This window comes from Mustelus asterias, chromosome 7, assembly GCF_964213995.1.
Source record: "Mustelus asterias chromosome 7, sMusAst1.hap1.1, whole genome shotgun sequence".
Taxonomy (NCBI): domain Eukaryota; kingdom Metazoa; phylum Chordata; class Chondrichthyes; order Carcharhiniformes; family Triakidae; genus Mustelus; species Mustelus asterias.
In genome coordinates, this window is record NC_135807.1 from 78,674,719 (window position 1) to 78,698,262 (window position 23,544).

The window sequence follows — 23,544 nt, forward strand, 5'->3', positions numbered from 1 at the left end:
TCATATTTTTGGATGGTTCTGATTGCAGGACATTTGTTCCTTAGAAATTTGCACTTCCTGTGCAATTCTTAGCCGGGGACTTTCAGGTGAGGTTTCCCAATATATCTTGGCATTGCTCGCAGTTAAAATACCATAGAGCTTGGAAATTAAGGGCCTAAATTTCACCTTGATAAAGTGGCCAAACCATTGTCAAAGCCCTTAAAGCTCTCAGTGCTGGGGATCTCGATAGATTCTCCTTCCCTTACCACAACCCCAGGTGCCTGCCCCCCTCCCCTTACCACAACCCCAGGTGCCTGTAAGAAACCCTGTACAGGTTTTTTGTCATGCTCACTACATGGTGAGCCCCCCACCATTTGCACCTGGGTGAGCACTTGACAGAAAAATGTCAAGGTCCATGGGCTTCACCTTCTACTTTCCTTGTAGCCACAAGACACAAAAATAATGGAACTGTTGAATTGGGGGGTTGCAATTTTCTCGTTTGGCTAGACAGCTAACAGTTGGATTAGATTAACACCAACAATATGGATTTTAATCCCCATTCTAGCTAATGCAAACTCAGGGTTTGCCCCATCACCCTACCCATAGTAAAAAGTCACAGCATTTGCAGTGGTTTGTTCATTAATTGTCAAGGACCTGCCTTCAGGCAGAGAACTTAAGAAATACCAAAGTTACCTGTCTGCATCATTCCCCCATTCCATAGACTGGCCACTCATTTACTGAAATAGTTCCCGCAGACAAATTTTGAATTCACCCTCCCCACCACAATCGCCCACCGCCTCCACCAAACCCTCCTCCCACACTTTCTCCCTCCACTGCCTATGGGTGTCTGGATTACTAGCCCAGTGACATTTCTGCCATGCTACCGCCTCCTCACAATAATAACAATATTAATAAATACACAATGAATCCATCGAGAGCCAATGAACCAGTCCAGGGTACCTGGATCACAATTCCAGATAGATGAGCCCACTTGTTCTTTGGTAGAGGCACTCCTCCAGGCTTGATGTTTGAGCTGTCAAATTATTATGAATAGCATTACATTCAAGTGCTTAAAATCAAAGAGAATGCCTGAATAAAGATAAGATTTTCCCTTGGAAAATTCAGCTTATCCAACAAACTATTTCTTTTAAATATGTTCAATTCTATGAAGCTGAATGGAGCCTTTACTTCCATTCGATCACAAAAACCATCGATGCACCTGTGTTTATGGTTTGTATTCATAAACATTCTTCCTAGGACACAGATACATTGTAATATATGTATCTCTAAGGAAGGCACTGTAGGCTTCCTTAGTATAAATATCACTCTGAGTGTGTTTATACAACTGAAATACATTTTCAGCCTTGCATCATTCATCAAGCCTTTGAAAGCAGAGAATCCGTTAATCATCAGGATTTATGACAACCCTCGACTAGGCAAAAAGAGGTAAGTTTTTTTTGGAAATGTATTTCTGTGACGCGATAGAAGTTTCACTGAAAATTCAGAAGGCTCTGCAGAATAAAAGGTCAGAGAAAGGTGAACTTATTAGTGTGGAAACAATTCTTGGAGTAAGGAATTCACTCATAATACAGAATTAATTACCAGGGATTATCATAATAAAAGCTGTGAGTTCAACAAAATTATGGGGATCTAGAAAGTAATGGGAACCATCCAAACCAACTGAGTGTCTTTGGTAGTGCGCTAAGATGTAATCCCTGTCACTGAGGCTGTAAGTTCTGATGACTTAGAAAAACAGACAGGGTGTTAGCAATATAGCCATCTGGTAATGCTTCTCAAGCACAGCTGTGTTAATAAAACATTTTCAAATGCAAGATAAAGAGCTTCTAAATTTTATGATTTAGAATTCTTTCTGAATAGTTTGTTCGATAAAAGCACACAAAAAGGTTAAATTGTTTTTTTAATGAAGGCATTAAATAAATGGCTTCCACAGAAGTGTGTTTGGAAAATATCCAGTGCCTGGCTGTATGATTGTTTTAGTCTCTGTTTATTGTTGGAAATCTGAATGGTCACATTTTAACTCTTATCATTACAAAATGAGCTTCCCCTTGGTTGTGCTGTTTCTGTCGGCACAATTTGCCCAAAATCAGCCAACCAAGCACACGATGAAGTGTTTTTTGAGATGTTGTGGTGAGTTGCTGGGTTTGACAGTGAGTTGCTGGGTTTGACAGTGTTGCTGCGTCAACACAGGGAGTGAAGGGGATCTGGTTGTCTGTTACATCACTTATGGGTGCTGCAGTTACAGTGCCTTGGGCTCTGCAGCACAACACTGATGGAGAAGAGAGGGAAAGCTCTATGCAATGCCCTCTTCCAACTTGGAGTCGGACTCATCCAAGCACTTCACTAATGACAGGACGCTGCCCGGCAGGTCAACCACTGCATCTCAGTATACATGCTCATCAGCATTCTCCTGTATGTCACTCCATCAGGGTTCTCATTCGAGTCCCCTGTCGCAGACTTTATCTGCAACCTCGCCCTCTGGTGAGATGACAACCAAATCATCCTTCAACTTTAGATTGGTTGCAATCCACACACACTGACATCAACTCTCCACTTCCTTTAAGATACATGCGGTACCAATATCAGAACTGGTGGCTGTGCGTGTCAGATCAAATGACGGTGCCTCTTCCTCAGTGTGAATAAAATTCTCTCAAAAATGTTGCTATTGTCAAACAGACCTTTACCTTGCTGAGATTAAACAGCAACTCTCTGACACCTCTTCTTACATCTATCTTTATCACAACCTCACCAGCAAACATCACACATCATTTTTGTCACTGACCTCATTGAGTCAGAAGGTCATCCACCACCAAGCAGGGGTCCTCCAGGCCTTGGGTCTCCAGAGGACACCCACCAATGTCACCCAAGACAACAGAAAAAACTGGTCAGCAGCTGCCTGTACCCCTGCTGCGGATGTTGGGGGAGCATGTAGACGAGGAGGTATAAAATGAAAGATTAGGAGGGTTGCAAGAGCGTACTATAATTGTTAGTGTTCTTACACTTCTGCAAATTGACTATATTTGCACGTTAATGAGACCTGATGTAGTTTTATTGCGATTCATAGTCATTAAGCCTGTGCGGCCAATGTCCCCATCCCCTTCAGTTGTCCAACATTCATTGCTGCAAGTACGGTTCCCGGATCCTTGGTCGCTTGGTCTTTCACCCCCTACAAGCTGCTCCAGGTCTTCCAGGTGAGTGCCTACATGTCCACACCACCATGGTCCGGATGTGTTCTGGACTGGCATAATATGCTGCTGTCAGTGTGGGTATTTGGACAGAGGGGACAATTCTGATTGGGGCTCCATCTGCATCCCATGCAAAACAGATTCACACCAGTCTCTATCATGGCAGTTGGGACTGCACATTCCCACATATCAGTGGAAACCTGGAGGGCTCCTGCTTACTTTTGGCTGTGCTGCTGTGGGGCAGCTGCTCCTTCTGTATTCACAGAGGATGAAGCTGAAGGGGTCACAAGCAAGGGGGAATTTTTAGTCCTTCTACCACCCCAAGCTACCCTTCATTAAGTACGCTGCTGTTGGGACTGAAAAATCCCAGCTTGTTTCTATCTCCACAGATCATGTCTGACCTGCAGAATATTTCCAGCATTTTCTTCTTTTACTTGAGCATCTCTCATTAACCCAGGTAGAAAGTGGTTCTTTTTGAATAAATGTAAAAGTTTGATACAACTGAGTGTCTTGATTGACCAAATCAGAGGGAAGTTAAGTGTAAACTATGTTATGGTGGAACTTGAGTCAAACATAGGCCAGGTTGAATAAGAAGAACTGTTTCCTCCTCTCAAATAACCTTAGTGAAAGAGTTATAGAGGTTTACAGCATGGAAACAGGCCCTTCGGCCCAACTTGTCCATGCTGCCCGCCCAGTTTTTACCACTAAGCTAGTCCCAATTGCCCATATTTGACCCATTTCCCTCTGTACCATCTTACCCATGTAACTGTCTAAACACTTTTTAAAAGACAAAATTGTACCTGTCTCTACTACTGCCTCTGGCAGCTTGTTCCAGACACTCACCACCCTCTGTGTGAAAAAATTGCCCCTCTGGACCCTTTTGTATCTCTCACCTCTCACCATAAACCTATGCCCTCTAGTTTTAGACTTCCCTATCTTTGGGAAAAGATATTGACTATCTACCTTATCTATGCCCCTCTTTTATAGATTATAGACCTCTATCAGATCACTCCTAAGTCTCCTATGCTCCAGGGAAAAAAGTCCCAGTCTATCCAGCATCTCCTTAGAACTCAGGCCATCAAGTCCCGGTAGCATCCTAGTAAATCTTTTCTGCACTCTTTCTAGTTTAATAATATCCTTTCTATAATAGGGTGATCAGAACTGTACACAGTATTCCAAGTGTGGCCTTACTAATGCCTTGTACAACTTCAACAATGTGGAGATGCCGGCGTTGGACTGGGGTAAACACAGTAAGAAGTTTAACAACACCAGGTTAAAGTCCAACAGGTTTATTTGGTAGCAAAAGCCACACAAGCTTTCGGAGCTCTTAGCCCCTTCTTCAGGTGAGTGGGAATTCTGTTCACAAACAGAGCTTATAAAGACACAGACTCAATTTACATGAATAATGGTTGGAATGCGAATACTTACAACTAATCAAGTCTTTAAGAAACGAAACAATGTGAGTGGAGAGAGCATCAAGACAGGCTAAAAAGATGTGTATTGTCTCCAGACAAGACAGCTCCTGGCCTCGTGTTTGAGAAGCGCATCAATTTTATTTACTGTTGTTAAACTCTCGTCAAAGAAAAAAAAGAGAGTATGGAGCAGATCCTGAAGCCGGAACGCCTTACACTAGATCCACGTGCGGTGGGTGCTTCTAACACCTTCGACCACTGGCTGAAGTGCTTCGAAGACTACCTGGCAGCCTCCGCAGCGGTCACCACAGATGATGACAGACTCCCGGGTCCTCCATGCAAGGGTAAGCAACACTGTCTACCTCGCGATCCGTGCGGCCACCGATTATACTAAGGCCCTCGAACTTCTGAAGAAGCGCTATATCAAACCACCCAATGAAATACACGCTCGTTACCTCCTAGCCACTCGACGACGGCAGTCTGGCGAAATGATGGAGGAATATGCGAACGAGCTCCTACAGCTAGCCAGGGGCTGTAACTGCAAAGCTGTGTCGGCTGAGCAGAGCATGAACGACCTCGACCGAGATGCGTTTGTGACGGGAGTCGGATCGTCGTACATTCGACTTAAACTGTTGGAGAAGGGTAACCTTGATCTTACCCAGGCCATCGAGCTAGCAGAGATGCTCGAGACGGCCTCCAAAAGCTTAGTATTATATCCGGAGGACCATGTGGAGACAACGTGGCAGGAGCAGTCGCCAATCCCTCCTCGTCCCTCGGGTTCGAAATGCTGCGTAATGGCATGCTCACACTCGGGCCAGACGACGGCAGCAGCCCCGGGCGGCCCGCGGTGCTACTTCTGTGGGGGAGCGAAGCATACTCGGCAACGGTGTCCCGCTGAAGCTGTGTTGTGCACCGCATGTGGTAAGAAAGGGCACTATTCGAAAGTGTGCCGATCTAAACCCAGGAACGGCAGTGCGGCCTGCGATTCTTCAGAGCTCGGGTCTTCGTCGTCGAAGTCATCGAGGGGTTCGTCCACGTGTGAGGCCAGGACGACGCCATTACGGTCGACGGAGTCGGAGGTGTGTGACCACCAGGGGTCGCTGAGTTTGGCGCCCTCACCCACGTGCGACTCATGGGAGCGGCCATGTTGGTCAACACTGACCGCGAACGACCAGCAGGGGTCCTCCTCATCGATTTCAGCTGCCTGCAGTGGCGCTCATGAACCAACGGTGGCGTCGATCATCCTGGACCAGGCCAAGCCTCATAGACTTGACAAATCTATGATGAATATCCAGGGAAATGATCACGTGATTTATTGTCTGTTTGACAGCGGGAGCACTGAGAGCTTTATCCACCCAGACACTGTGAAGCGGTGTGGACTCCAGATTCAACCTGCCAAACAGACAATCTCTATGGCATCGAGGTCCCGGTCTGTCACCGTGCTGGGGAGTTGCGTGGTAACTTTGAAGGTGTAAGGCACAGTTTACGAGCGTTTCAAGCTCCTAGTGTTGCCGTATCTTTGCGCACCAATACTTCTCGGACTAAACTTCATGGTCCACTTGAGGAGTGTAATCCTACAGTACGGTGGGCCACTCCCTTCACTGGCAGTGGGAAAACAGCAGCAGCCTCCAAATTGCCCAACGCGCCCCGCCTGTAGCCTCTCGACGCTGAAGATCACCACACCCTCCTTGTTCCAGCATCTTGTGCCAGGCTGCAAGCCCATCGCGACTAAAAGTAGGCGTTACAGCGCTGAGGATCGGATCTTCATTAGATCTGAGGTTCAGCGGCTCCTCAAAGAAAGGATCATACAACCCAGCGCTAGTCTGTGGAGAGCGCAGGTCGTGGTGGTCAAGAGCGGGAACAAACCCCAGATGGTCATTGACTACAGTCAGACCATTAATCGATATACGCAGCTGGATGCGTATCCTCTCCCGCGCATATCTGATATGGTCAATCAGATTGCGCAGTACCGGGTGTTCTCCACCATAGACCTCAAGTCTGCCTACCACCAATTCCCCATTCGCCCAGAGGACCGACAATACACGGCTTTTGAGGCGGATGGTTGCTTGTATCACTTTCTCAGGGTTCCCTTTGGTGTCACCAATGGGGTCTCGGTCTTCCAGCGTGCTATGGACCGAATGGTGGACCAGAACAGGCTGCGGGCTACCTTCCCGTACCTGGATAATGTCACCATCTGCGGCCATGACCAGCAGGACCACGACACGAATCTCCTGAACTTCCTACGCACTGCATCTCGCCTGAACTTGACCTACAACAGGGAGAAGTGTGTGTTTCGTACGCGCCGTTTAGCCATCCTAGGATACGTGGTGAAAAACGGGGTCATTGGCCCTGATCCAGACCGTATGCGCCCCCTTTCTGAACTTCCCTTGCCTGCTAGTGCAAAAGCACTGAGAAGATGCTTAGGCTTCTTCTCTTATTATGCGCAGTGGGTTCCCAACTACGCAGACAAAGCCCGTCCGCTCATTAAGTCCACGACTTTTCCCCTAATGCCAGAGGCCCGATTGGCCTTCGATAAATTGAAAGCCGACATCGCGAAAGCTAGGATGCACGCTGTTGACGAGTCCATCCCCTTTCAGGTGGAGAGCGATGCATCTGATTTCGCCCTGGCCGCCACACTTAACCAGGCGGGCAGGCCCGTCGCATTTTTTTCCCGCACCCTCCAAGGCCCCGAAATTCGGCATTCAGCGGTGGAAAAGGAGGCCCAGGCCATTGTGGAGGCCGTCAGGCACTGGCGCCATTACTTGGCGGGAAAACGGTTCACCCTGATCACGGACCAGCGGTCCGTGGCGTTCATGTTTAACAACACGCAGAGGGGCAAGATCAAGAATGACAAGATCTTGCGGTGGAGAATTGAACTCTCCACCTATAACTACGACATCATGTACCGTCCAGGGAAACTCAATGAGCCCTCGGATGCCCTCTCGCGTGGAACATGCACCAGTATACAGGAGGACCGTTTGCAGGCCCTCCATAATGACCTATGCCATCCTGGGGTCACTCGGCTCTACCACTTTATAAAAGCCCGCAACCTGCCTTACTCGGTGGAGGACGTCAGGTCAGTAACAAGAAGCTGTCGGGTTTGCGCGGAATGCAAACCGCACTTTTACCGACCTGACCGGGCACATTTAGTCAAGGCCACTCGTCCCTTCGAGAGACTGAGTGTCGATTTTAAGGGCCCCCTTCCCTCAACAGATCGGAATGTGTACTTCCTCAATATCATTGACGAGTACTCTCGGTTCCCTTTTGTTGTTCCCTGCTCTGATACATCCGCTGCCACGGTTATCAAGGCATTCCGTGATCTTTTCACCCTGTTCGGGTACCCCGGCTACATCCATAGCGACAGGGGCTCGTCGTTCATGAGCGATGAGTTGAGGCAATTCCTGCTCTCATACGGGATTGCCTCTAGTAGGACCACGAGCTACAACCCTAGGGGTAACGGACAGGTGGAACGTGAGAATGCTACAGTCTGGAAGGCTGTTTTACTGGCGTTGAAGTCAAAAGGTCTTCCAGTCTCCCGTTGGCAAGAGGTGCTCCCTGATGCGCTCCATTCTATTCGCTCCCTCCTGTGTACGGCAACCAATGCTACTCCCCACGAGAGGATGTTCTCATTCCCTCGGAAGTCTTCCTCGGGGACCTCATTACCGTCTTGGTTGACGTACACAGGACCCCTCCTCCTGCGGCGACATGTAAGGGCCCGCAAGTCCGACCCGTTGGTCGAACAGGTCCATCTCCTCCACGCCAACCCTCAGTATGCCTATGTGGCATACCCTGACGGGCGAGAGGACACGGTCTCGATCCGAGACCTGGCGCCAGCAGGGGACGTAGCAACCCCTGTCGCTCCCATACCCCCTGTTACAAACCCTTTAACTCTTGTATCTTACCCGGACACGGCGCGGGCAGCATCGGGACCATTGCTTAACCCTTTTACTCCCGTGTACAGCTTGCCTGAGCCCAGAAGATGGTCGCCACTGCAGGGCGTGTCAGGATCCCATGGACTACCGTCACCTCAGGGTCAACCGGCCTGTGAGTCCATGGAAGAACAGCTGGACGCCGCCTTGGGGAGAACGCCACCGCAAGTGCCTACTCTGGTGTCACCGCCGGTATTGAGGAGGTCACAACGACAGTGCGGTCCCCCTGACCGTCTGAACTTATAGACTGCTGACACTTTATTCTGTTTTTGTACCCCGCCGGCCTTTGTTCTCAAAGGAGGGGTGAATGTGGTGAACCATCGTTGGTTCCCACTGGATAGTACTGAGCCAGGGTCTGGCCAGTACTACAAGGATGTACATATGTTACTGTTGGGTTGTGCTACTTGTTGCTGTTGGGGTTAGGATCGGGTTGTTACACCTTTGTACTGTAGTGTTGTGGTACATCCCAGTTGGGCTCCGCTTCCTGGGAGAGGTATAAAAGTCCCTGCTCTGGCCGGGACCCCAGAAATTGGCAATGTAAGGATTGATAGTGAGTGGGACTGAACATCAACAGAACATAAATAAGGGTTTCTAATGGCAGTGGAAACTGGTGCAGACATGATAGGTCAAATAGCCTCCTTCTCCTCCTTAACAATTCTCTGATTTTGTAAAATAAGGATCAAGGTGGACAATGTGGACGTGGAAATAGGTGGTTTTGTATTTGAATATTTTAGGGTTTATAAGCTGAATCTAACAAGACACCAAAGTTGTGCAATGTCAGTTTAAAACTGATCCGCAACAATTTGAGGAGTGGAATGGAATTGAGAGCTCTACCACCTAGTTGGCATTCATCTGCTTTATCCTGTGCAATAGACACAGAGGAGTTGCACATTAATGGAGTGGAAGTCCCCACAGTTCATGATGCTTCATATGAATCAATATTCGGAGTTGGCTGTGTGCAATGAATGACATACCAGATTTTGGCAAATCCAGCAATCTGGATTGAAGCTGGAGCTCTGTTATGCTATTTCCAGTCACATGTTTTAAACCAGATAAATGCACATTGGGACTGTGACTGTTATCCCCATGACAGTCTGAAGATGGAGGCAAAGACAAAACATTTCAAAGATGGAACGATCCTTCCAGCAACAGACAGTGCCATTGCTTTAGAAGTTTACAAATCACTGCTTTGGATGTCATGGAACTCCAGTACTGCCTCCCTTATGAAGTGTAACCTCCTCATGCATTGCTTTTTGATGTCCACAAATGTTCTTCTTTACTCATATATTCAGTCATTCATTTTAGAGAAAAGGGCAGGTGACAGCAGAACTTCTACTAATTTATAGATCCTTGCATCTTAATTAAGGGATTTCCATTGCGGCCTCTATATTCCAAAGGTGATAGAAGCAATGTCACCAAAGTAGTCCCAACAAACCTCTTTCACACACACGGTGCAGAAAACTGCAATGTATTCATATGAACGAAAAACACCATTTAATGAGAGCTTGTACCTATAAATTATTTGGTGTCCAAATGAAAGGCAATGTAGTTGTGAGTTCAGTCTTGGGTCTGTTCATAATAATTGAAATGAGCTACTTGTGCCTTTTGTGCTCAGAAGCAACCCACTCATTTCCATCCATCCAATTTAGGATGTTTACCTCATCTGCAGTCGCCCTCAGATAAGACCCGGGCAGGGAGAGAACAGGATAAGGGTGATCACAGCTGGCAGTTGTCTTCAGGGGGGCCTGTAGAGCCAGAAGGAGCAATGCAGCTCCTCTTGGCTCCTGAAGAAAATTATTATTTAATTGACCTTTTGTTGACTGGCTGCTTGTTTGGTTGCATCCACAAAACCTGAGCTGAACAGGCTGGTGTCTGAAATGCACAGCACTGTCTGTTTTCAGGAAAGGATTCGAACAAAGACATTATGCTTCCTTTTAACACAAGCAAAGGTTTAACACCTGTTTTAAGCGGCTGTCAGGAATAGGCACTGTGATAATAATAGAGCAATATTTGGCCACTGTGATAAACATTTAATCCAGTTCGTTACAAGTTAGCTGAATTAGAATAATGTAATAATGTTAAAAAGTGAAGTCTCCATAACGTTATACTATACTGTTATATTCTTGGCTGTAATCCTCTGATATCACTGCCAGCTACTGCAACAATATCCTAACAATCCATTCTTAAAACCATTTTTTGCTTAATCTCATGAATTTTGTAACTAAAGGAAAATATTATGACAAATATTCTGTGATACTTGACTAAGGTCCCAACAGCAGTCGGTATTTAAAGGAGAAAGTGGGTTTCAGTGAAAATGGGAAAAGCTTTAATTTTTGAACTGCCAGGGCGCCAACATTCTGAGCAATATATTGTCTCTCATAAACTGAGAATGTGGCCTATAAATTGTCTTAGTACCCAATTGCCTCCTGTGTTTTGTGTTGGTTCTGCAAGAATGAATGTGACATTTATATTGGAGCATTGCTTTTGGGGAATATTCACTCTGTGTGAGGTCAGAATGGAGGTGAACGTAGTTGACCATAACTGTAAACTCTTTTCGACAGTGTGCCAGTGACACATGCCAGAATCAACATAGGTTTTGGGTGGATCTGCGATTTATCAATATCGATGACTCCTCTTTCAAAATTAGTGTGTTTTCCAGTGGTGGATGTGACTCACCATTGGGATCTTCTGGTGCCATCAATTTCTACTGTGTTTGCATGGCTCGCTCATCCTGTCGCCAGGGAACCCGTTTGGGGTGGGGGTCACCTTCAGCAGGACTGGAAGATCCTGTCAGTGGAAAGGGCCAGGAAATCAAAGGCACAGAAACCAAAGTGGGAAAACCAAATAAAACGCAATGGCAGTACAACTCAAAATCAGAATTATAGTTGGAAAAAAAAGAGGTTCCACATGGAATTTGTTTCAACCCCGAGCATATTTTATAAAGTGAATTCAAACCTCCAACTATATTTGATTAATTTCAATTTATTTTCTTTTTATTCTTGCTTTGATCACACTAGAAAACAAGGTGACAGGTACAAATAAGAATTAAACAACAAACTTATATGGCGCCAGTCTGGTAATGAAAACAACTCAAAGGCCGTGATCTAGCAGTCACATTCGCCATAGGTGCAAATCCCATTATGGCAACTAAATCTCAAGACAGCCAAAACGGGATTTGCGCCAGCGAGATTTTGGTTTGAGATCTTCCCCGCCCCCTGCCACTGATGTAATTAGGATCATGCTCAACAAGGGCATGAACTTGATTTCCATGATTTTACATAAATTTTAATATAATTAAAGGAATTTACGCTGTAGTGTCTGCCCACAATGCAAGTTCCCCCTGTGGCGGCATGATGTCACGCTGCTGTGAATCACTGCTGGTTTTCAAATGTGAAAACCAGTTGCGATGACTACGCCGGGGATGTGGAGGTGCCTGGAAGCCCCTGGGGTTTGGGGATACTGGATACTGCCCCCTGGCAGGGGGCACTGTCAAATGGGCACTGCCAGGTGAGCTGTCAAAGGGGCATGTGAAGGATGTAGTGCCAAGGGGGCTCTGGCACTCGAGGGGAATCTTAATCTGTTCTGCAGGCGGGGTGGGGGGAGGTTCCCTTTATGTGGTGGTGGGTGGGTGGGGGTGGGGGGTAGGGGGGGGGAGGGGGGAGGAAAGAGCCCCTATGACTGCAAGAGGGGAGGAGGGAAGAACTCTGATGATTGAAAGGGAGGAGGATCTCATTGAAACATATAGGATGCTTAAGGGGCTTGACAGGGTAAATGCTGAGAGGATGTTTCCCCTCAGGGGGAATCTAGGACCAGAGGGCATAGTCTCAGAATAAAGCGGTGCCAATTTAAGACTGAAATGAGGAGGAATTTCCCCTCTCAGAGGTGAGTCTCTGGAAGTCCTTGCCCCAGAGGGGGCAGAGTCCTTGTGTATATTTAAGGTTGAGATAGATAGATTTTTGATCAGTAAGAGATTCAAGAGTTATGGGGAAAGAGCAGGGAAGCGGACATGAGGAACATCGGATCAGCCATGATACTATTGAATGGCAGAGCAGGTGCGATGGGCTGAGCGGCCTACTTCTGTTCCTATTTCTTATGGTTTTATTAAAACCAATACATCAACAATCTCACCTGGCACTTATTTTAAGACCCTTGGATGAAGTCCATCAGGACCTAGGCACTTGTCAGCCCACAGCTCCAACATTTTATTCAGTACCACTTCTCTGGTGATTGTAATTTTCCCCGAGTTCCTCCCTCCCTTCCTTTCATGAAAGACAATTGAAATATCGTCTTAATAGTGAGAATCTAGGAACAATGGAGGAGCAAAGGGATTTAGGTTTCCTGTGCACAAATTACCAAGTCATGGCACATACAAACATAATCAAAAAGGTGAATGAAATGTTGGCCTTTATCGCGATGGGCCTGGAACAAAAAGTAACTAAGTATTGCTTCAGTTGTACAGAGCCTTGATCAGATCCAATCTGAAATATTACATTCAATTTTGGACACCAAACCTCAAGAATATTAAATTAGCCTCAAAGAGGAGAGAGTCCAGATACCATAAGACCATAAGACCATAAGACATAGGAGCGGAAGTAAGGCCATTCGGCCCATCGAGTCCACTCCACCATTCAATCATGGTTGATTTCAACTCCATTTACCCGCTCTCTCCCCATAGCCCTTAATTCCTCGAGAAATCAAGAATTTATCAATTTCTGTCTTGAAGACGCTCAGCGTCTCGGCCTCCACAGCCCTCTGTGGCAATGAATTCCACAGACCCACCACTCTCTGGCTGAAGAAATTTCTCCTCATCTCTGTTCTAAAGTGACTCCCTTTAATTCTAAGGCTGTGCCCCCGCGTCCTAGTCTCCCCTGTTAATGGAAACAACTTCCCTACGTCCATCCTATCTAAGCCGTTCATTATCTTGTAAGTTTCTATCAGATCTCCCCTCAACCTCCTAAACTCCAATGAATATAATCCCACGATCCTCAGACGTTCATCGTATGTCAGGCCTACCATTCCTGGGATCATCCGTGTGAATCTCCGCTGGACCCGCTCCAGTGCCAGTATGTCCTTCCTGAGGTGTGGGGCCCAAAATTGCTCACAGTACTCCAAATGGGGCCTAACCAGTGCTTTATAAAGCCTCAGAAGTACATCCCTGCTTTTGTATTCCAAGCCTCTTGAGATAAATGACAACATTACATTTGCTTTCTTAATTACGGACTCAACCTGCAAGTTTACCTTTAGAGAATCCTGGACTAGGACTCCCAAGTCCCTTTGCACTTTAGCATTATGAATTTTGTCACCGTTTAGAAAATAGTCCATGCCTCTATTCTTTTTTCCAAAGTGTACGACCTCGCACTTGCCCACGTTGAATTTCATCAGCCACTTCTTGGACCACTCTCCTAAACTGTCTAAATACACCAGGATTTAAAAAGCTAAATTATGTTAACAGGTTGCATAAACTTGATTTACATTACATAATGTTCAGAAGGTCAAGGAGTAATCTAATCGAAATATTTAAAATGATTAAGGAATTCATGCAAATAAATTATTGCCTTTGGTAGGGGAATCCAGAACAAGAAGACACAATCTCAAGAATGAGACTACTTACAAATGAAATCAGGAAGCACACTTTCCACCCAAAAGTACTGAAAATCTGGAAGTTGCTCTCCCAATCTATGGATTCTGAATCAATTAAAGTGTTCCAAGTCTGAAATGGATTGGTATTGGTTGGGTAAGGTATCAAAGGATGTGGATCAAAGGCAGGTAAATGGAGTTTGGATACCATACAGATCAACCATTGAATTGAATTACTGTACAGGCAACACGGCCATCTGCTTCTATGTTCCTAAACTAGACAACATTACAAAATTTATGGTAGAATAGTGTGAGCATTATTTTGTGTAACAGATGGGACAAGGTAAGTCACATAAAACACCTCCACAAAACACACATAAATTTAGTTGAACAATCTTTAATTGCATCTATTTCCTCATTTAAAGATAACCATTGCCGGAATTTTGCTGCCCGGCCTGCCACAGGAATTGGAGTGGGTGAGGGACGGACAATGGAAACTTCCGATGACCTTGGACAGAATTCTATGGTTGCGGTACGAGCAAGGCCATAAAATCCCACCCTCTATGTTTTAACAACATAGCTTATGTTGGCCTCATTAAGATGTGATTGATAGATCAATCCTCCGTACTATCTGATTCCCTCAAACTTTCCTTTTGTCTAATAAATTAATAATATGCTGCAGTTCCAGAATTTTCCTCAATCAGTGCTGATATTCAGAATGATATATCAGTTTACATTGTTTTTTCAGGATTCCAAAGCCTCTTGCAGCAAATCTACAACCAACAAGAAGAACCTCCAAGAAAATTCACCCCCTCTCTTTATACTCCTTATATTTCTCTGAGACCCTCAGTTACAGCAGAATGAAAATCAGTACCAACCCGTAATGAAAGGGCAAATTACAGTTCAAATAAAGTGCATGTGTACCAGAGCACAGATAGAATTTACACTATTTGGACATTACCCCCAATAATAAGTTTAGCATATTGTCAAGTAATTCTTTACTATCTTAATTGGTATTTCTGAATAACTGTGTTTACTTTGAAAGCTATAATGCCAGAATCCTAGCACACAATGCTTAATGCAGATTCATAAAACACTGGCCAACATGACAACCGTTAAAGTAAGCACAGCCTAACATGCACACATTTGATGTTGAATATAGCAACATTTTTGCTCTATTATACTTTAAAGAAATTTTCTTTCATTTTTACCCAGTTATATGGATAAAAAATTACTAAGCAAGCAAACTTAAATTGAAATTTAGAAACACTGCACTTTTGCTTTGCTCATCAAATGATTGTAGTATTATTTAAACACCATCCGATAAAATACATTTATGCTGAGATTCAGCATGGAAAGTGTCTGAATTATGAACATATTCTGTTTGATTAAACACATTTGTTTGAACACCAGATCCCAGTCTCTCCATCCGCTTTCCTCCTGTTGCCTTTTGATTTTTGTCTCTTTTATTCACATTCTTCGTGGTTTTGCTCTCCTGTCTCAAAATGAATTCCCATTTTTTGGCTGATGAGCATAAGAAGCTCATGTTGCTTCCGCATTGTTGCTGAAATGTCCTTCAACCTGCAAATTTAACAAGGTGAAACGAATCAGCATAGCAAAATACGATTTCAATGAAATATCATCTGAATTTATAATTGATGATTATGGACCTGTGCTTCAGTTTCTCCAGTTGTACTTCAAACCTTTTGTGATCAGTTCCATTATTCTTCAACTCAATGGATGTGTCAGTGAGTTGCGGTCTTGAAAATCTCCGCAAAGTCTGCAAAGAGAAGTAGGTTTGACCAATATGTTCCCATTGTGCTGCACTTTGCAATAACAGTAAGACCTACAAGCTATAACTCAAGTTGCTCTCCCACTTGGTTTGCAAGCCACAAAATCTTTCATCCAGTTGAGTGGTACAACAGATTTTTAAATCTAGTCATGTTATTTGAGCAGAATTGTGCATATTAGATGGAACAAATAAATTCAGTGGAACTTGATTGTAATAAATAACAATGGACAAAATTTGTGCATAGAACTTGAAGTTTCATGTTAATGGAGGATGACTTTGTGCATAATTGTTAAGCAAGTGTGGGAATTGCTTGTGGGAAGTATGTAAAATTCTTTACCGATACACAGTAATAGAAGAAGGATAAGTATGAATGCAGGCTCAGGGATTGGAACTGTTATATGACCCGAATTACCATTCCAGAACATTCTGTTCCATCTTAATCTCTGGTCTTACTCTAACAGGAAAAATATATACAAAAACTTGAATTTATATACCTTTCACACAGAAAAACCTTCCAAAGTACTTCACATGAACATTACTGGACACAATTTAACACCAAGCAGGGCTGGTGATCAAAGACTTGATGTAAAGGGTAGGCATTAGGGGATTTTTGAAAAAGAAGCAGGGGAGAGGTTTAGAATGGAAATTCCAAAGTATAGGAGCTATGGCCATAGCTAATGGATCAAAATAAATTGGGTTGCACAACAGGCCAAATTTGAAGGACATGGAGTTCTTGTTGTGGGGTTCTCTGGAGGTTAGGTATCACCAAAACATCAGCCAATACAAAGACTCATGAAAGCCAGGTTAAAGATGCATCTTTATTAACCAACGATCAAAGGGAGAGATAACATTGGTTAGTCCAATGCCTCTCTAAAAGAGAAGGCTCTGAGCTTTCCAATATAACTCTGAGGTTACAATGCACAGATTGATCAATTATACATTTTTCATATCAAATTCTCCCGCCTTTCATTAGTTATGATCAAATCATCTTCAATATAAATTAATCATTAATAATACTTGTCACATACTTTAGCCAATTGTATTCTATTCTCTGACATCATGGGATTTCATTGGTCCGCAAAATCAGATGCTTCCTCCCCCTATTGCTGATGCTTCTTCCTTTGTTGCCTAGTAACCCCTGATGCTTAGCTACAAAGGTCAAAGTTAAGGTTCCTGCCAACTCTTGCTTACATCGATGGCCAAACCAGACAGATGTACATTCTCACTTTGAGAAGAGGCCTGTCTTATCTGGATAGTGTGAAAAACCCTATTCATAAGTAGCCCTGAGAACCTTACTGCTAGCAATTTTCGCCGATAAGAACTTGCACATTCTGAGGTTTCATTGTTTTTAAAGAATGTGGTCCTGTCTACTAAGGCTTCATTCCATCATCCCTTCCAGCAGTCTGCCCTTGGCTAAAGTGCACAATTATATTTTATAAAATATAGTTAATACATTTAAAATACCAAAATACATGTTTAAACCAGAACTACTTGTTCAAATCTAATACTTATTTAAATTTCTTACTTGTGTTCATGTAGACAGTTCCCCTGTTAGACTGAGAGTCTGATCTGAGGTCATTTCACTTATTGCTAGTATTTTATTAGTGACTTAAATCCCTGATTACTTAAAATTCCTCTAACCTACTAGGATTTTCTCTCCAACAGTTCTCAACAGGTTTGTGGGCTGGCGAGAGTTACAGAGATAAGGAGGGGGTGAGGCCATGGAAGGATCTGAGCACAAGGATGTGAATTTCAAATTTAACGTATTGCTGAGGTTGTAAATAGCCTGTTTCATTTCAAACAAGTAGCTCGAGAATGGGTTAGAGTCAATGGCTCGGGAAAGGAGTTTATGGCAGGGATCAAAGACATTGGGCCAGATTTTCTTTCTTGAGGTGGAAATCATATGTCTCCTAACAAAATGGACCCCACTCCATAGAAATAGTGGGGGGTTAAAATGTCCACCACTGAAATGGAGTAGGCAAGGGGAAGATTGCTGAGTGCAACCTCACTACCCACACCCTTATCCCGGGCGGGAATGAGGATAGGAACCCTGGAATCAGATCCTGTCTGCCATTTTTAAATCCTTAAGCATCTGTTCGAACATGGACAGATGCAAGAAAGTCTAGCCCATTGATGTTAGTATTCCTAATCTGTTCATTAATACTGGGTTTCAGCCAAAAAGCATTTTATCATTTCTGTCAGAAATATCTAAAGCATTTAATGTACAATGTGCTACATTAAAATGCAATAAGTGTTTCACAGGCTAATTATTTTGTACTAATTCTTCACAAAATGATGATGAATTTGTGTGTTAATTCAGTCAAATTCAATGTCTATCAGAATCACTAATGTTTGTAACTCATAGGGGGCGATTTTATCTTCTCATCCCACCGGTTGATGGGTGGGGTGAGCCAGTCGGATCACAAGAGAGGCAAAAAATTGGGTTCCCACCGGATTTCTCGTCTATCACGATCTTACCAGGCTTAGATATCCAGCGAGATCCGGGTGCGAGGTGGAGTATAATATTTAAATTTATTTTAAATAGAATTTAAATATTATTGAGCACTGGACCACTAGACGCAATCGTCCGGGCTCACTTGCCTTAGCAGCCTTGCCGGTGAAGGTTCTCACCGAAGAGGATCATGCATGAAGCCCTGTCATGATGGCCTCACTGGTAGGACCAGAGGTCGTTGAGGCCCCCCAAGAGGTCGAAGACGGGGGGAGGAGCGGAGGGGGGGTGCGGGGGGGGGGGGGGGGGTAATGCCAAGGTGGACAGGGTCTAAAGGGAGGTGAACGGTGGAGAAATGTACATTCTTCAACTGGGATGGGGAGGTGGAGAAACTGCACACTCTACAACTGGCAGTCAACCAGATTGGGATCGGGGTTGGGGGGTTGGGGTGGTGTAGCTGTGCACTTTGCAGTGCGGATTCGACGGGGGAGGGGAGGAAGCTGCACACGCTGCACCCGGTGATCGGCGGGGGCAGGACGGAGGGAGATAGCAATCGGCCAGGCCAGCAGGTGGGTGGGGGAGGCTGGATAATCAGCTGGGGAGGTCAGCGATGGTGTGGGGACACTAGTTGGATGGGTGGAGGTGACTGATAGATGTCTCTGTTCTGTTGCACTGAACAGTGAGATCTGCACATGCACAATTTCACTCTCTACTGTCAGCTGCTGGCTTTCAGGTGAGCTTAGGCCCCGCCCCTCCCCCAACTGGTGGGAAACAAATTTAGCATTACGTTTTGAACGGAGTAGCATATGATCGGACTTGTGGCCTTGCCGAAAAAAAACGGATCTGAAACTCTCCCATGTTTACGCTCATTCGGGACCTAAAATCTTTTGGTAGGATCGCCTCCTTAATGTTCCCAGATGGACCTCAGTGGCGGTTAGCAATTCCTCCATCAGTATTTAGACTTTGTATCTGAATTTGTCACTAGTCTCCAAACAGCCCCAACCATCTGGCAGCCATACAGTGATTATTACTGTACCTACAAAGGCTAGCTCTCAACTGCCACTCCAGATCTATCATCCTGCCAGCCTGATTCAGCTCTGAGTTTTAAGAGGCTGGCTGTTGTGGGATGCCCAGGGACATAGTAATGTACCAGCCCTTCCACTTGTTCTTTCGGTCAGCTGTCCAGTGTCTTCCACCAGTCACCCAAAAGTAATATTTACCCTTATTTGCTTTGATGTCATCATTCCTACAATGTATGAACAATGGAATATTACTTGGCCTGTCAGCTTGGTATGGCTCCTGCTCTGACCAAGACCGCAAGAAACTACAAAGTGCTGCGAACTTAGCCCAGTCCATCATGCAAACCAGGCACTCATCCATTGACTCCATCTACACTTCCCACTGCCTCGGAAAAGCAGTCAGCATAATCAAGGATCCCATGCACCCTGGACATACTCTCTTCCATCTTCTTCTGTCGGGAAAAAGATACAAAGGTCGGAGGTCATGTACCAATCGACTCAAGAACAGCTTCTTCCCTGCTGCCATCAGACTTTTGAGTGGACCTACCTTATATTACGTTGATCTCTCTCTACACTCTAACTATGATTGCAACACTACATTCTGCATCCTCTCCTTCCTTCTCCTCTATGTACTCTATGAACTGTATGCTTTGTCTGTATAGCTCACAAGAAACAATGCTTTTCACTGAATACTAATACATGTGACAATAATAAATCAAATCAAATTGTAAAGTTCAAATTGTCGTTTCTCTCATTCTCATTTAAATAAAATGGTTTAGAAGGAGACAATAGAATTCTGTCTTGGGACTCAAATTGACATTAAGACGAATTAATGTTACAGTACATCATGTAATAAGGGAACATTTGAAAGAAATATCAGTGTATGTACCCACTCTATGTAGTTTCCTGTCGCCTCTACATTGCATGCCCAGAAATATTTGCATGGAAAGAACAGCCAGTTTGAAGAAACAAAGAAATGCAAATCTTTTGTTTAACTTTATACAACATTAAATTTTTCTTAAGAATTTTTCAGATTTCAGCTGTGCACTTTTAAGAATTGACAGTAGAATCACAGAATTTTTATAGTTCACAAGGAGGTCATTCACCTTATCGAGTCTTCACTAGCTCTCTAAGAATAGTCTACCTATTCCCTTACCTTATCCTCGTAACCTTGCACAAAATAGCAATCCAATCCCCTCGATTAAACCACCACCCTCTCAGGAAGTTCATTCCAGACTCCAACCACCCTCTGTGAAAAAATAATTTCCTCACATCACCTGTACTCATTTTACCAATTATTTTGAATCTGTACCCTCTGGTTCCTGATGCTCCATCTGCTCACTATTTACCCTGTTCACACCCCAAGGGAACTTGAATGTCTCTAACAAGTGTCCTCTCAATCCTCTTTTCACCAAGGTAAACAAACACAACTTCTCCAATCTATCCTCTTAACTACAGTTCTTTATCCCTCGAATCATTCTTGTGAATCTCCTCTGTGCTCTCTGCAATGCCTTCACATCAGCCAGTATTTTGCTGGCATGCCCACCCCAAGCGGCTCGCAGAACCGTTGGCCTTGGGCGCGATTTTACAAGCCTCACCCAAGCGAGGTGGTAAAATACCAGCCATCCTTTCTCAAGTATGGCACCCAGAACTGGACAAAGTACTCCAGATGAGGGCTAACTAGTGTTTTACACAAGTTCAACATTGAATACTCTTGTATTCAATGCTGCTGTTAATAAAACCTAAGATACCATATGCTTTCTCAAGATGCCCTGCTACCTTCAATGACTAACGTACATGTGCACTTAGGTCCCTCTGTTCCCACACCTCCTTTTGAGTTTGTCCCTTTATTTTATACTGTTTCTCCATATTGTTCCTGCTAAAATGATTCACCGTCCATTGATTTCTCTTGTTTTGGGCATCATAGAAACTAGCATACTGAAAAAATATCCAGTAAATTATTTATTGTGTGTGAAAAGCATGGCACAGATGCATTAATGCACTGATCAACATCATCAGAAAATACAGCATTAATTTTCACAAGTATGCTGACTACACCAACCTCTGCCTCCCCATTGCCTCACTCAATTCCTCTACTGTTGATAAATTATTGATGCTTTTCTGACATTCAGTACTGGATGAGCAGAAATTCACTCGAATTAAATATTGGGAAAACTGATCCAAACTCCAGTCCCTAGCTATTGACTGCATCCCTCTTCATGGCACCTGCTAGGGTCTAAACCAGACTATGCATAGACTCGGTGCTGTATTTGACCTCAAAATGAGCTTCTGACTACATCAACAGCATCACTAAGAATGTCTATTTCTGCCTCAATACTATTCGCCACCGCCTCAGTTTATCAGTAGCTGAAACCCTCACTAATGCTTTTCTTACTTTTAGACTTGACAATTCTATTACACTGGTCTCCCAGATTTTGTCCTCCATAAATTTTAGGTCATTCAAAACTCTGCTGCTCGTGCCCTTACTTGCACCAAGTTTCATTCTCTATCACACGTCTGCCGGCTGACCTAAATGAGGCTCCTGGTCAAGTTTCTCATCCATATTTTCAAATTCTTCCATGTAATTATCACTTCCTGTCGCTGTAATCTTCTCCAGTCCCACAATCCTCCAAGATATCTGCACCCATCTAACTCTCACCTTTGAACATTCTAGATTTTAATTGCTCTACGATTGATTGCCATGCCTTCAGTTGCTTAGGCCCTAATTTCTGAAATTCTCTCTTTAATTTATTTGCCTCTCCACCTTCTCTTGTTTCCTTTATGATGCTTCTTAAAAGCAATTTCTTTGACCAAGTTTTTTTCATCTGACCAATATCAGATATGTGTGGCTTAGTATCTAATTATGTTTCTATGAGCTGCCTTCATTATGTTAAAGGCACAATATAAATTATTATTGTCGATAATTCTGAAAGACTCACATGCTCCTTTCTTGGAATGTCTACAAAACCAACAAATATTCAATTAATAATCTTAACAAATGGAGTACTGGATTTTTGTTGTCTAAGTTTTACATTAGTTGTGACAAAAGCAGTATCTTTATTTTGTGTCAAATAGGGAAAAGTGTTCCATTTTTGTTATGCATTTCTGAAATGATTAGGATTTAAATGGAATGGTCATTCCTTCTTAAACTTCAAGGTGAGAATGGGATCTAGGGTGGGTGCTATTGGTTTTAGGTGGGGTGTAACATGAATAATTCTGAATTGTATACATCCCACCCAATTTTCTTTTCTATTTGCTTCAAAGAAGTCAATTTATCTGAATGAAAATTGGCAAGTTCTGTATGGGTGAAGAATCAGCTTTGCCAGATTATTTCCATATGCAGACAAAAATTTATTCCAATGTCACTGACTGCAGCATTTAGAATATTTGCATCCTTAGGAACAAAATTAAGAACGTTTAACCACTTCCACACTATATCCCTCAATTCTTTCACCTGTCCCATGCAAGATCAATGAACTTGATGCCGTCTTCCACATACCTTAATGACAGTGCCACATGGCTTGTTAGGATATACTGTTATTTTCTCATGGTCAACTCGATTAAGAAACCAATAGGGAAGTTTCTTTTCCAAACTGGTGTGAAGAGAAATCTATAGAAATAGAATTGATTTGCAGTAGAAATGTTTGCATGATATTGCTACATTCTTCAGAAAGATTGAATAAACTTCACTGAGTCATGAAGACTAACCTGCATTGCAATCCTTTTTAAGGATGCAGTTCTTTGGACTTCAGCTATGTCTCCCACTGCTAAACCAATCTAATTTCAAAATAAAAGATACGTCAGAAATTGTGCAGACCCTCTTATCAATACTTGACTTTCAAACATAAGCTGTGCATCAACTTTCCCAGTAGCAGTCTCACTTATAAGATTGGGGCAGCACAGTAGCACAGTGGTTAGTACTGCTGCTTCACAGCACCAGGGACCCGGGTTCAATTCCCAGCTTGGGTCACTATCTGTGTGGAGTTTGCACATTCTCCCTGTGTCTGTGTGGGTCTCCTCTGGGTGCTCCGGTTACCTCCCACATTCTGAAAGATGTGCTGGTTAGGTGTATTGACCTAAACAGGCGCCAGACTGTGTGATTAGGGGAATTTCACAGTAACATCATTGCAGTGTTAATGTAAGCCTTACTTGTGACTAATAAATAAACTTTAAGATTATATGTT

At 43.9% G+C, this 23,544-nt stretch overlaps 1 protein-coding gene across 1 annotated transcript in view; it reads right to left on the reverse strand.

The window, feature by feature from the left end:
• Positions 1-15,566: 15,566 nt before the first annotated feature.
• Positions 15,567-23,544, reverse strand: part of trpa1b (transient receptor potential cation channel, subfamily A, member 1b) — a 162,923-nt gene continuing 154,945 nt past the window's right edge. The window contains exons 24-27 of the mRNA XM_078215501.1: positions 23,069-23,137; positions 22,860-22,970; positions 15,771-15,880; positions 15,567-15,681 (exon numbers count right to left, since the gene is read on the reverse strand). Coding sequence (XP_078071627.1) covers positions 15,567-15,681; positions 15,771-15,880; positions 22,860-22,970; positions 23,069-23,137 — 405 coding nt within the window. The remainder of the gene's footprint in view (positions 15,682-15,770; positions 15,881-22,859; positions 22,971-23,068; positions 23,138-23,544) is intronic.